Source organism: Hyaena hyaena, unplaced genomic scaffold, assembly GCF_003009895.1.
Source record: "Hyaena hyaena isolate Hyena2069 unplaced genomic scaffold, ASM300989v1 scaffold_199, whole genome shotgun sequence".
Taxonomy (NCBI): Eukaryota; Metazoa; Chordata; class Mammalia; order Carnivora; family Hyaenidae; genus Hyaena; species Hyaena hyaena.
This window is the reverse complement of record NW_024080831.1, coordinates 2,346,080-2,358,137: the sequence shown is the minus strand read 5'-3', so window position 1 is coordinate 2,358,137 and position 12,058 is coordinate 2,346,080. Positions and strand designations below refer to the sequence as shown.

Sequence of the window (12,058 nt, the reverse complement as noted above, 5' to 3'; positions counted from 1 at the left end):
CCTTGCAGGTGAGCCGGGTGCTGGTCCCTGGAGGCCGGTTCATCTCATTGACCTCAGCTGCCCCCCACTTTCGGATCAGACACTATGCCCAGGCCCGATACGGCTGGTCCCTGAAGCATGCAACCTATGGCAGTGGCTTCCACTTCCATCTTTACCTCATGCAGAAGGGCAAAGAGCTCACTGTAGCCCAACTTGCCCTTGGGACCGAGATCCTCTCACCTCCTAGACCTCCCACCTCACCCTGCTTCCTCCAGGACTCGGATCATGACGACTTCCTCAGTGCCATTCACCTGTGAGGCCAGAGGCATGTCCTCCAGTCCTCCTTGCCTTCTTCCCTGGGCTCTTCAAGTACTTGGAATTCCTGATTCAGGGCTTAGGACTGGATTCAAGGTGCTCACAATCCCAGAGGCCCCATGCCTAAAATAGAACTGATGGGAGCAACCCCACCTGAAACAGTATAGCCCGGGTTAAACTAGATCCCAAAGCCAAAGTTTCTGGTTTCCTTCTTAGGTTCCTCAGATCTCTCCTGGATTCCCCAACTTCCTCCCCTACCCTACTGAACTACCAATGATTCATCCCCTAGGGCAAAGCTCAGCACAACTAACTGTTCCACATGCCAGCCAGACTCAGAGACCTGCATCCCTGGGGCCTATTATTGACCCCCATTCAACCTGGATGTATCTACAGAAGGCTGCAGACTTTGAATCGATTGCTTTTTGCTTCTGATCCCAGTTCCAGCCCCAGCTCTAGTGACCTATCCCGATTAGGTTGTGTTTACCAAAGGAAGCTACATTGTAATGATGTCCTCAAGCCAGACTGGCCTGCCTGTGTTTACTTGGCAACCCTCCCCTACCAGCGACATGCACTTGAGATTCCCAAGTTATCTGTCCCCCTCCCCAAAAGGGATTGGAGCCATTTTGGCCTGGCTCCTGAGCAGACCAAAGCAGTGGCCACACACACACAGGGAGGTCTGTGTTTATTCACACACTCCTGGTACAGTGAGGATGGAGGAACATTTACAAAGGACACCCCTGGGTTGAAAACATCTCCAGGGCCACAGGTGTCATCCAAAGGTGCAGAGCAGTCCTCACTTGGGTTCCCAGGGGTAGGATGCAGGGGTCCAAGGTAAAATCAGACCTGGACCCTTGGAAGGTGATACCTTGAGAGGAGGGGTCTGCCAGAGAGCCGCCTGGGGTCAGGCCTGGGCAAACTGGCCATGTGGTTGGTTACCATGTTGGGGGCTTGTTCCATCTCAGACTCAACACCCATCCTATCTGCCAGGCGCAGAGGAGCGTGGCCGAGACTGTGGGGGAGGGAGGGCACGAACCATGAGGGGAGCCAGTAAACAAAGAGTCGGATATAAAAATACAAATGTGCTGAGGAAGTCCCTTAGAAAGAGGCTAAGGCTGGGGTCACGCCAGACAGGGGTGGGAGAGAAGAGCAGCCTGGAGGGCTGGGCTCAGGTAGGTGGGAAGCTCATGCAAATACGCAGCCAAACATCCCTGGCTGCGCGCGCGCGCGCACGCGGATAGACCCCGGCCGGCAGCCGGCTCTGCGGACCAGACCGGCCGGAGAGGGGCGGGGCAGGGGAGTCGTGCGGGAGGGGGCGGGTCGGGGGCCGAGGGCCGCGGGTCTCTGTGTCCGTTCCGGTGTGCGGGGTGGGGCTGCGGCCCGAGGTTCTAAAGTGCATGAGCGCGGCGGCGGACTCCGGGCCGGTCCGCGCCGCCGCCGCCGCCGCCGCCGCCGTGGTGCTGAAGCGGACAGCTCCGGAGTGCCGGGCGGCGGCGGCAGCGACTCCAACCCGGAGTCGGCGCGGCCCTGCAGCCCCCGCCCGCGGGCGCCTGGGCCGGGGCGGGGGGCGCCGGCAGCCGCATCGCCGGCCCGCGCTCCTGGCCGCTGCGGGGCTGGGCCCGGAGCCCGCCGCCCGAGCCGGCGCGTCTACACTCCGGACGGCGGCTTCTCCCCCATCCCCTTCAGCACGTCGTCTATCCGGTCATCCTCGATCACCACTGCGCAGGGAGAAAGCGCGTCAGCCGCGCGGCCTCGGGGGGCGGCGGCGAGAATGGGCCCCGTGTCCTCGCGCCCCGCTCAGCTACTTCGCGTGGCCCAGCGACGCCCCTCGGACGCCCGTGCCACCGTGCCCTCCCGATCCGAATCCTCCTGCCGACTCGACCCACTGCCGAGCCCAGCCCCCTTGGACCCTCGCTCTCTCCCCGTGGAGGAACGCCCCCCTCTTCCAACCAGTTGTTCTAGCTCCCGGTCCGAACCCTCCCGCCTCTGGAGCTCTCCTCCATCCGAGCTGATCCTTCTTTTGCTAGTGGGAGCCCCCTCTTCAACAGACCCTCTTCTCCAACAGAATTTTCGCCTAGTCCAACCCTCTCCTCACCCTAACCTCGCCGCCTGAAGCCCTCTTAAGGTCCTGGCACCAACAGAGCCCCCTCCCCATGCAGACAACGAGGACAACCGACTCCCCAGCCCCGCCGTCCTCTCTGCAATCGGACGTCCCTTCGCACCCGAGGGTTCTTCCGTAGCATCCACCGCCTCAGCTTTGGATCCTGAAGAAACGGCCCGTAGCCCCACGTTCCCACTTCAGGCAGCCCCCAAATGCCCCGGACGGCCCCTCCCCCTCGCCCGGGTGTCAGGGCTCTGCTTCCAGAGGTGGAGAGCATCGAATCCGGGGCACCGCGTTCCCGGGAGAGGGGAGGAGAGGGACACGAGACTGCAGCGGGGACACCCCCCCCCCCGAAACCCTGGCCGGCGAGCGGCTGGCTGCGCTGGTCTGCGGCAAGAGCTGCGGGCGCTCGGCGGGGAACCGCAGCCGGGGGGCGCCGGCGAAGGGTTTCTGGGTCAGGCGGCGACTCCGGGCCCCGGCCGCATACCTCTCTTGGCTCGGCCGATCTGGCCCAGCTTGGGGGGTCGCTTGGCTTGATTGCCCGCGAAGAAGGAGTTGGTGTCCTGCAGGCGGCAGCTGAACGAGAGGTCGGAGCCCTCGGGGTCGGCGGCGAAGCGGCCCATCTTGTCCTCACTGTAGGGCAGGATCTCGGACATGGCGGGCGCGGGGCGGGCGCGGGGCGGGCGCGGGACTGCGGCGGGGCGCGGGCGGCGGGCTGGCTGCCGGACCGGCCCTAGCTCAGCGGGGTAGCCGGCGGAAGGATGAAGTCATGCAGCATCCGGGGCTGCGGAGCCGAGCGGGGCCTCCTCCCCCGCGCCTCCGCCTCCCGGGCCGCTGGGCAGGCGGCGGCGGCGGAGGTGGTGACGGGGACCGGGCGGGGGCGGGGGGCGGGGGCGGCGGCGGCGGCAGGAGCGGAATGACGATGAGCGCCCGGCTGCCGCAGAGCGCGGCAGGCGGGGCGCGGTGGAGGCGGGGCGGGCACCGGCCCGGGGAGAGAGGCGGGGCGGGAGGCACCGGAGCGCGCCCAGCGCTCAAACGAGGGCAGAGAGCGTTAGTGGGAGGGTTCTGCACAAAGGCGGGAGTGGCGGCTGGGAATCGTACCGGCCAACGGGTGCAGGGTCTGGTCGGGAGAGGCGGGACTGGGGAGGCGCGGGGCGGGAGCGAGCCCCGCAACCGAGGAGAGGGAGGAGGGTCTGGCCAAGAGTCTAGGGAGGCGAGCTAGGGGGACTGGGAATTGGGGGGCAGGTCGGGGCCTGGAGCCTGGAGCCTGCGCGGCGTTTGAAAGAGGGGGCCTGGGCAACTCGCTGGGAGGGGCGGCTGGGTCCTGTACTGAGGGCTGGACCGGGAGAGAACCCGCGGATTGGGGAAGAGCTCAAGCGGGCGGGTGAGTGGTGTCACCGCCGTTGGCGCGTTTGCGTCGGGTTGGTCTTTGGGTCTTAAACTGTTTATCTGGAGTATTTCTCTGCCCTCCTCTGTCTGTCTCTGCCTATCTGTATATCACTCTCTCTGTGTGTGTCTGTATCTGTCTCTGCGCCCCGTATCGCTTTGTGTCATGGTCTACATCTGTCTCTTAGGTGTCTCTGCCCTTCCGTCTGTCTCCACGCTTGGCCTCCGTACCGACGTGCCACGGTTTCCCCTCCTGAGTCTCTGTGTATTTCGGTCTCTCCTAGGAGGAATCTCGCTACTGGACCCACGGGCCCTCACCGGGGTAGACCCTCAACCCTGCTGCGCTCAAGCCGAACTCCAACTCCAAGCGCCTGCCGCGCCCCGCAGATCTCCCGGCTCTGGAGGCTCAGGCTGCGCGCGCTGTGCAGGAGGAAATGAATGGCGGCGACGCGGGGCGCGCCTTGGCTGCAGGTGGCTCGGGGAAGCCCGGAGCGCCTGAGGACGCGGCGCAAGCCTGTGGGTATCCAGAGGCAGATGGGGAGGGACAGAGGGTACGTCTGCCGTCGGTGCGGGGAATCACATGGCAGTTCTCGCTGCACCGACGGGAAGGCTCCCTCGTCTCTCCCTTACCCCCAGCTGGCCGTCAGCGGCAGCGTCACCTTCTTGCTAGTGCGCAGGGGCTCTGGCGCAATCACTGGCCTTGAGGGGGCGGGGTGACGACAGCAATGATCAGGGTAATAATCATCTCGTACATTCTGTCCATACCCCAGGCGGAGGGGTCTCCACTTGCTGGGATCCACTGTCTCCGAAGCGCTTTACTTCCTTCCCTTCAAATTACAGTTAGTGAAGCTGCCTGGTGATGGGTCTCCTTCTTCCCACAACTCCTCACCAAGTGCTACCCCTAGGGATGCAGAGGTTAATGCAATTTTGGCTGCCTTCAAGGACCAAGATTGGGGGTGGGAGTAGTCTCAGAGAATACCTCTCTGGGTGTTCATTCAGGACCCCAGACCTGGAGTCCCATCCCTATCAAGTCCTCCTCAGCTGCCTCCTGCTCTCTGGGATGAGGGCCAAAGCTGGAGGTGGAGGCCCAGCTGGAATGAAAGGAGCCCTGAGACCTGGAAGGGCAAGACCCTGGAGCTCAGGGTCACTAGGAGAGAGTCCAGAAAATTCTAACCCCATTGGAAGTTGTCTAGCAATAGGTTCCAGTCTGGCTCTGCCACTTTCTTGTGACCTTCAACTTAAGGCTTTACAATTATAGTTTTAAAAAATACATTCATAGGACCCTGAATTGTTTTCATAATGTAATAGAGCATTAACACTGAATATGTAAAACAAAAATCTTTCAATTATTTTAATCTAAAAAAATACATTCATTTTGGGGCATCTGGCTCAGTTGGTGGAGTGTGAGACTCTTGATCTTAGGGTTGTAGGTTCAAGCCCCACTTTGGGTGTAGAGATTACTTAAAAATAAAATGTTTTTTTAAAATTCGTTGATTTGTACTAGTAACATTTCAGGAAAACACAGAAAATCACATGAAACTTTAATATATATCCTTCTAAGCTTCTCATGTGTTTGCATACTATGTATATCTCTGAGCCTCTGAAACATTAGAGATGATAGAAGCTACATTAAGGACAATTTTGTAGATGAAATTGTTGTCCTGATGTGAGGTGGGTTGTCTCAGGGGGTAATGAGCTTCCACTCACCAAAAGTGCTAAAAGGACCATGAAAGTTCTTGCTAAGTATGAGATGAGAGTGCTGTTGGGGAATTGCAGTTATTCTCTTGTCTGCCTCCAGAATGAAAAGATTGGAAGAATAACAATTTAACTTGGAATTTATTTGGTTAACTCCTTCTTAAATAATCTTATTCCAGGCCCTGCTGTGTGTGCTAGGTCATGATTAAAGCAAAAGACCTAAGTGCAAAATCTGAATGATACAGCATTATATAAGCTACAGTTATGTTGTAAAAATGTTGGACGGGGGTCCTTTTTAAAAATTTTTTAATGTTTATTTATTTTTGAGAGATAGAGACAGAGCACAAGCAGGGGAGGAGCAGAGACAAAGAATTTGAAGCCAACTCCAGGCTCTGAGCTGTCAGCACAGAGACAGAAGTGGGGCTCGAAGTCACAAACTAGAAGATCATAACCTGAGCTGAAGTTGGGCACTTAACTTACTGAGCCACCCAGGCAGAGGGAGGTCTTTAAATTATTATCCTCTACTTAGAATTCTAAAGTTTTGCATCCCTACCATTGCGATGAAATTCATTTTCACAGCTAATATGAAATTAAGTTTGTTTGAACTTTTGTGACAGTGCATTGAATTTCTCAACTGGAAGTTCCTCAAAGCCTAGTGGACTTGATCCATATGTTCTAAACAGAATACTATGCTTTTTGTCAATTGAGTAATATTGCCACCTTTATTAAGGTGGAAACTTTAGACCTGTGTAGCAAGTTGAATAGGAGGCCCCTAAAATTCCTGTCCACCTAGAACCTCAGAATGTAACCTTATTTGGAAACAGGGTCTTTGCTGATGTAGTTAGTTCAACTAAGATGAGGTCATACTGGATTAGGGTAGGTCCTAAATCCAGTCACTGATGTTTTTATAAGAAGATAGATGCACAAAGACATACACACAGGGTGAAAGGTTATGTGAGGAAGGGGAGCCAAGACAAGGAGCACTGACGATTGCTAGCAGCAAGATGGAGCTGGAAGAGGCAAAGAGTCTTCCATAGAGCCTTCCCGGGGTGTATGGTCCTGCCACTACTTTGATTTTGGATTTTTCACCTCCAGAACTGTGAGAGAATAATTTTCTGTTGTTTTAAGCCACCCAGTTTGTGGTACTTTGTTACTGCAATCTGTTACAGAATACAATCTGTTACAAATAGGTTTGGGTCATCTTTTTACATCTCTCATGACTATGTTTCTCTTTTCTTAAACTCTCTCTGGGGGCTGTTTGCTCCCAGACTATCAAAGGAAGTCCATACCATGAGAGTATTTCTGGGACTCATTTTATTTAGCAGAAGCTGATAAATCACACAAAAAAGAATAAGGCAGATTTGTGTAGATTGACATGGTAAGGTCTCCAACGCCTGCCAAATGTCACCAAATAATGAGGGTAGAGTGTAATTTCATATATGAGGAAAAAGTATACACACACATAGATGCATACCCACACATACACACAGTGTGTTTAGGTATGTAATTGCATATAAATTATAGAAAGATCTTTTTTATTACTTTTGCAATAAAAAGGTTTTGATGATTTTTAAAGGTTTAAAACCAATGATATAGTCCATTTACCAAACACTACACTCTGGTCCCAGACAAATCACTTGACTTAGAAGAAAGAATAATAGTTAAAAGAGCATAGAGTTTAGAATCAAATCAAGGATCTGCCTTCTACCTGATGTGTGACTTTGGGTATGTTAGTAAGCTTCCCTGTGTCTTAGGTTCCTCATCTGTAAAATAGGGACAATGATACTGATAGACTATATCTTATTGGGTCATTGTGAGGAATAAATTAACATATGTGAAGTGCTTAGGTTAAGTGCAGGACAATAGAATTGTTAACTGTATACAGGAAAGCATAAGGAAGAAGTTAAAAGTACTCTCATCATTAGCTATATTAACATTTTATTGCTGTCCTTCCCATCTCTTTTTTAAAAATTTCTTTTAACATTTATTTATTTTTGAGAGATAGAGAGAGACAGATCAGGAGCAGGGGAGGGGCAGAGAGAGAGGGACACATAGGATTCGAAGCAGGCTCCAGGCTCTGAGCTGTCAGCACAGAGCCCGATGCAGGGCTGAAACCCACAAACTGTGAGATCATGACCTGAGCCAAAGTCGGATGCTCAACCGACTGAGCCACCCAGGCGCCCCATCCAATCTCTTTTTAAAATCTGTGCTTTTTAGGGGCACCTGCATAACTCAGTCAATTAAGCAACTGACTTGATTTCGGCTCAGGTCAGGATCTCATGGTTCACTTGGTGAGATCAAGCCCTGCTCAGGCTCTGTGCTGACAGCTCAGAGCCTGCCTGGGATTCTCTCTCTGCTCCTCTCCACTTGTACTTGAGAGATGTTCTCTCTCTCTCTCTGAAAACAAATAAACAAAAAAAAGTAAATAAAATCTGTGCTTTATACTTTTTTTGCTTCACAAAAATAAGATTTTGTAACCCTTTTACTCTCGCACTTAATTCTATATGGAGAAGATTTCCCCATAGAATTAACTCTTCCTTTCAGTCGTTTGTAAATGTTGCATGGTTATCCCATTGTATGGATGTTTGATTAATTCAAAAAGACCTATAATTTTTTTTGTTCCCTTTCTACTTGTTTTTGTTGTTATTACGGACAGTGCTGTGATGGACAAATGTTTTAGGAAAAAAATGTTCCCAGTCAAGTAGTAAATTCTGTTTCTCCCTTCCTGAATCTGGGCTTGACCATCTTACTTGCTTTGCCCTGTAGGGACATTAGCAAGTGTCGGGCAGGCAGAGGCTTGAAAACTGTTTATGTACTGAGGCTTGCCCTATTTTTTGTTACTGGGAAGCCTGACACCACCATATGAAGGAGCCTGGTTTTTCCTACTGGAGAAGGAGACACCATATAGAGATGGGGTCTAGTCATCCCGACAGAGGCTCAAACATGTCAGTGAAGCCATCCAGATAGGCCATCCAGCTCTAGCTGAGCTGAACTGAACTAAACAACCACCCAATTGACCTGCAGAACATAAGAAATAATAAATGTTTGCTATTTAAACCCACAAAGTTTGGAGAGGGTTGTTATGCAGCAAAAGCTAATTGATAGAAAGATCATATGGACGATGATTATTTCCTGGAACAATTTCCCAGAATTAGACTCTCTGGTTCAAAGAGTTTATACACTTACATATTTTGATTCATATTGCTGAAAAAGTTATATCAATTTATAAGCTACCAGCAATGTGGAGAGTGCCTTCCCATTTTTGTCAACACTAGACATTAATGTGTCTTATTATCTTCATCACTACATTGTTCTTGTAAATTTAGCACATAAACCATTGTCCATTCCCTCTCAATTCAGTCAATTTAGAGGGAAAAAAGACCAAAAGAAAGATTGTTCCTATAGGTAAAGAAGAGCAGAAAAGAGAAAGAGAAAAAAATAATAGAATGAGAGAAGAACAAGAGTCAAGGGTGATAAACACAGAGGAAAGAAAATAGAATTATAGATTAGAGCAACCCCTGAGCCTCTCATAGTAGAGTATTTAACATGGAATCCAGACTAGTTATGAACCTAATAAGTGATTTGAATCATGAAAGAGGCATGGATAGCAAATGATCATTTAGGCCAAGCCTAGTGAAACTGAGAACACTGTAAAACTAGGTACCAGTCTTTCTCATATGTGGCTGCATTTAATTCTCACAGCAACCCTCTGAGACACTGACCAATGTTCCCATTTTACAGATAAAGAAAGTTAAGGGTCAGAACTTTCAAGTAACTTGATAAAGATCATACAACTGATAATAAAGAATTGAGCCCAGATTCACGTTCAGATCTGTCTGGCTTGAAAACTGATGTGTTTTCCCTTCCCCTTCCAGAGAAAATGTGGCAGAAGACAAGCAACTAATGTTGGAAGGAAGTATAACCTCCTTATGATTCATCTTGCCAAAGTGCTCTCCAGAAAGGAGCCAGACTGCCTGGGTTTAAATCCCAGCTCTGCTACTTATGAGTTGTGTGACCCTTAGCTTTTCTATGCCTCAGTTTCTCACCTGTAAAATGGTTTCATAAGTGCCATAAGGGTAAAAGAGTACATAGATGTAAAGCACTTAGAACAGTGGCTGGCATATACTAAAGTGCTATATAGGCTTGCTATTTCCATTATGGCATTGCAGTAGGCATGGAACTATTTCTTTCTTTTTTTTTTTTTAATGTTTTATTTATTTCTAGGAGAGAGAGAGAGAGAGACAGCGTGAGCAGGGGAGGGTCAGAGAGAGAGGGAGTCACAGACTCTGAAACAGGCTCCAGGCTCTGAGCTGACAGTCAGCACAGAGCCCGACGCCGGGCTCAAACCCACAAACCGCAAGATCATGACCATGACTAAGTCGACTAAGCCACCCAGGCGCCCCGGCATGGAACTATTTCTAATGAGGCTGTTACCAGATGCGCTTATATAGTAGCTTTGGTTACACTCACATAGTCATACCATGGTGGAATATCCCATGGGCCAAGACTGCCTCTGCTACATGTTTCCCTTCATCCAGCCTTGGGGGAGATAAAGGGAAGAAGCAAGTGCTGCTGCGATGCTGCACTGTCATCAGAGTGAACGTGAACAACTCCAGAAACTTGTTGCGAGTGGATATCCCAAGGCCTTGCTGCTGCAGACCCCACTATGGCTAGATGTGAAAGATTCTTGCTCAGGGAACCCATAAACAACCTAGAACCCATCTACCTACTCTACCATCTGGGAAATAGAACAGGCTTCCTCCAGCCTTACAGTTCTCATTTCTACCTACAGAATTTTAACAACAATGACACAAAAATAGCAGCTAACACATTGAGTGCCCTTTATGTGCCAGACACTGTCCTTTGAAGTAGGTACTATTCTTATTTCAGTTTTACAAGTGAGGACATTGAGTCTGATTCCAGAATCTTTCATCCTGCCTATGACACGACTGTCTCTTATGTCTCCTACTTGAGAACATGCAATTGGGGGAGAGGGGAGGGCAAGGAGGTGGAAATGGCAAAGAAAGCAATCCAACATTCTCAACCTGATCTCTTCATCATCCACCCTTTCTCAGCCCCAAGAGCAACCCATGTTAGAACCTTAGGCAGCAAGCTGAGGACTGATGTGAGTGTTGAGAACTGATAATGCATTGCCCCCATTCTAAGCCTTCTCAGGTCAAATTCATGTCCTCTGCTGGGGAAGACAGAGACGAGAATGAGGCACTTAAAAAAAAAAAAAAAAAAAAAAACTGTGGCAGAAAACCTGGGCACTCTTCAGTGCAGCAGACTGCAACACCACCAGGCCTGATTAAGGAATGACAATATGGAAGGCAGATGGCAGATGCGTAGATGCCACACTACTGCCTCTCAGTTAAATATTGCTTGGTGTTTTTTTTTTTTTTCCTTGTAAACTTCCCAAATAAAATGGTTTGCTTTCCTCAAGTTAGAAGTGTTAGCACGTCTTTTCTTTAAATATCTGTACATGGCTGTTTTTTTCCCTGCCAATTTGTCACCATCTGTAACCCTCCCTTTGTGAGATGATCTGATGACAACAATTATCTTGGGGAGTAAAAGTGCAGTCTTGAAGCAACATGTAAGAGTGAAGTCAGAGTGTGGGTGTGTGGGTTATGTGTGTGTGTGCTGCCCATGCACTTTGTGTGTGCACTATATATGCGTGCTGCATGTGTAGAGAGGACTGTGTAGTTTGTGTGCTGGCTCTGGGTGCCTTATAGAGGTATACGTGGTGAGTGTGCAGTGGGTACACTGTGTGTGTGCAGACATGTGCTGGGCTGAGTGCCTGCCTGTGTTACTTTGGGTCTGTGTGCTCTCTGGGTAGATGCTGTGTGGACTCCCTGAATGTGGGTCGACCCCCATGTTCTGCTCTGCCTGTGCTGACCGAGGAGGGGCTGTGTGAATTGCTGGGGGGCAGATGTTCCTCCTGAGAGCGTAATTTTCCAAAGGTGTTTAAAGGGGGTTGGGGAGGGCCTGCAATTTGTGGAATTGGGCCAAGAAATACTACCAGGGGTTGAGACTGGGTCAAAGGCATGGAAATTAAGGGTGGCTTGCGGGAGGGTGTTGCTAGGAGGGGGTAGGCCGATCCTGAAGAGGAGAGGGGTCCTGGCATTGCCGTCGGCACCCGAGCGAGGTCCGGGCGCGCAGGAAGGGTGGCGGGCAGCGGCGGGCGCGCTCCTCCCCCCTCGTTACCCCCACCCCGGGCGCTGCGCCGCAGCGGGAGGGGGCTCGGGCAGGCCGGGGCGGCGGCGGCGGCGGAGCGAGGGGCTGCGGCAGCGGCCTTGATGGCGTGCGGCGGTGAGGGCTGGGGGCCCGGGACTGAGGCCGAGGCCTGGGCGAGGGCCAGCCGCCGGGAGCCCTAAGGTGCCGCCCGCCCCGACTCCACCATGAACGTTGCGCTGCAGGAGCTGGGCGGCGGTAGCAATGTGAGTGGGGGCCCCGGGCTCCGGGGAGACGACTGGGTGGAGCGGGTGAGGCCGAGGGAGCAGGGGCTCGGGCGACTGCGAAGGAGCCAGAGCGGGGGGCGCGGGTCGGGAGGGCCCCAGGCGGGCGAGCCCGGCAGGAGAGAGGGGG

General features: G+C 51.9%; 2 protein-coding genes across 3 annotated transcripts in view; one reads left to right on the top strand and one right to left on the bottom strand.

Moving 5' to 3' along the window:
• Positions 1–12,058, top strand: part of LOC120238117 (endothelin-converting enzyme 2) — a 32,204-nt gene that overhangs the window by 5,729 nt on the left and 14,417 nt on the right. The window contains exon 3 of one of the 2 annotated variants that reach the window (XM_039241713.1): positions 9–814. The exons of the other annotated variant lie outside the window; for it this stretch is intronic. Within the exon in view, the coding sequence (XP_039097644.1) occupies positions 9–296 (288 nt within the window). The 3' untranslated portion in view covers positions 297–814. Of the gene's footprint in view, positions 1–8; positions 815–12,058 lie in introns of those variants that run through there. 2 annotated transcript variants of the gene reach the window in all.
• Positions 960–3,254, bottom strand: CAMK2N2 (calcium/calmodulin dependent protein kinase II inhibitor 2). Its single transcript, XM_039241715.1, has 2 exons — positions 2,880–3,254; positions 960–2,009 (listed from the first exon to the last, which is right to left on the bottom strand). Exons 1-2 carry the CDS (start codon positions 3,046–3,048, stop codon positions 1,939–1,941), a joined length of 240 nt encoding a protein of 79 aa, XP_039097646.1. The 5' UTR covers positions 3,049–3,254; the 3' UTR covers positions 960–1,938.

Excerpts from the sequence above, each read along its gene's own strand:
- CAMK2N2 (XM_039241715.1), bottom strand. The coding sequence starts at position 3,048 with ATGTCCGAGATCCTGCCCTACAGTGAGGACAAGATGGGCCGCTTCGCC. Across the intron at positions 2,010-2,879 it reads GATCGGCCGAGCCAAGAGAG|TGGTGATCGAGGATGACCGG; the intron begins GTATGCGGCCGG and ends CTCCCTGCGCAG.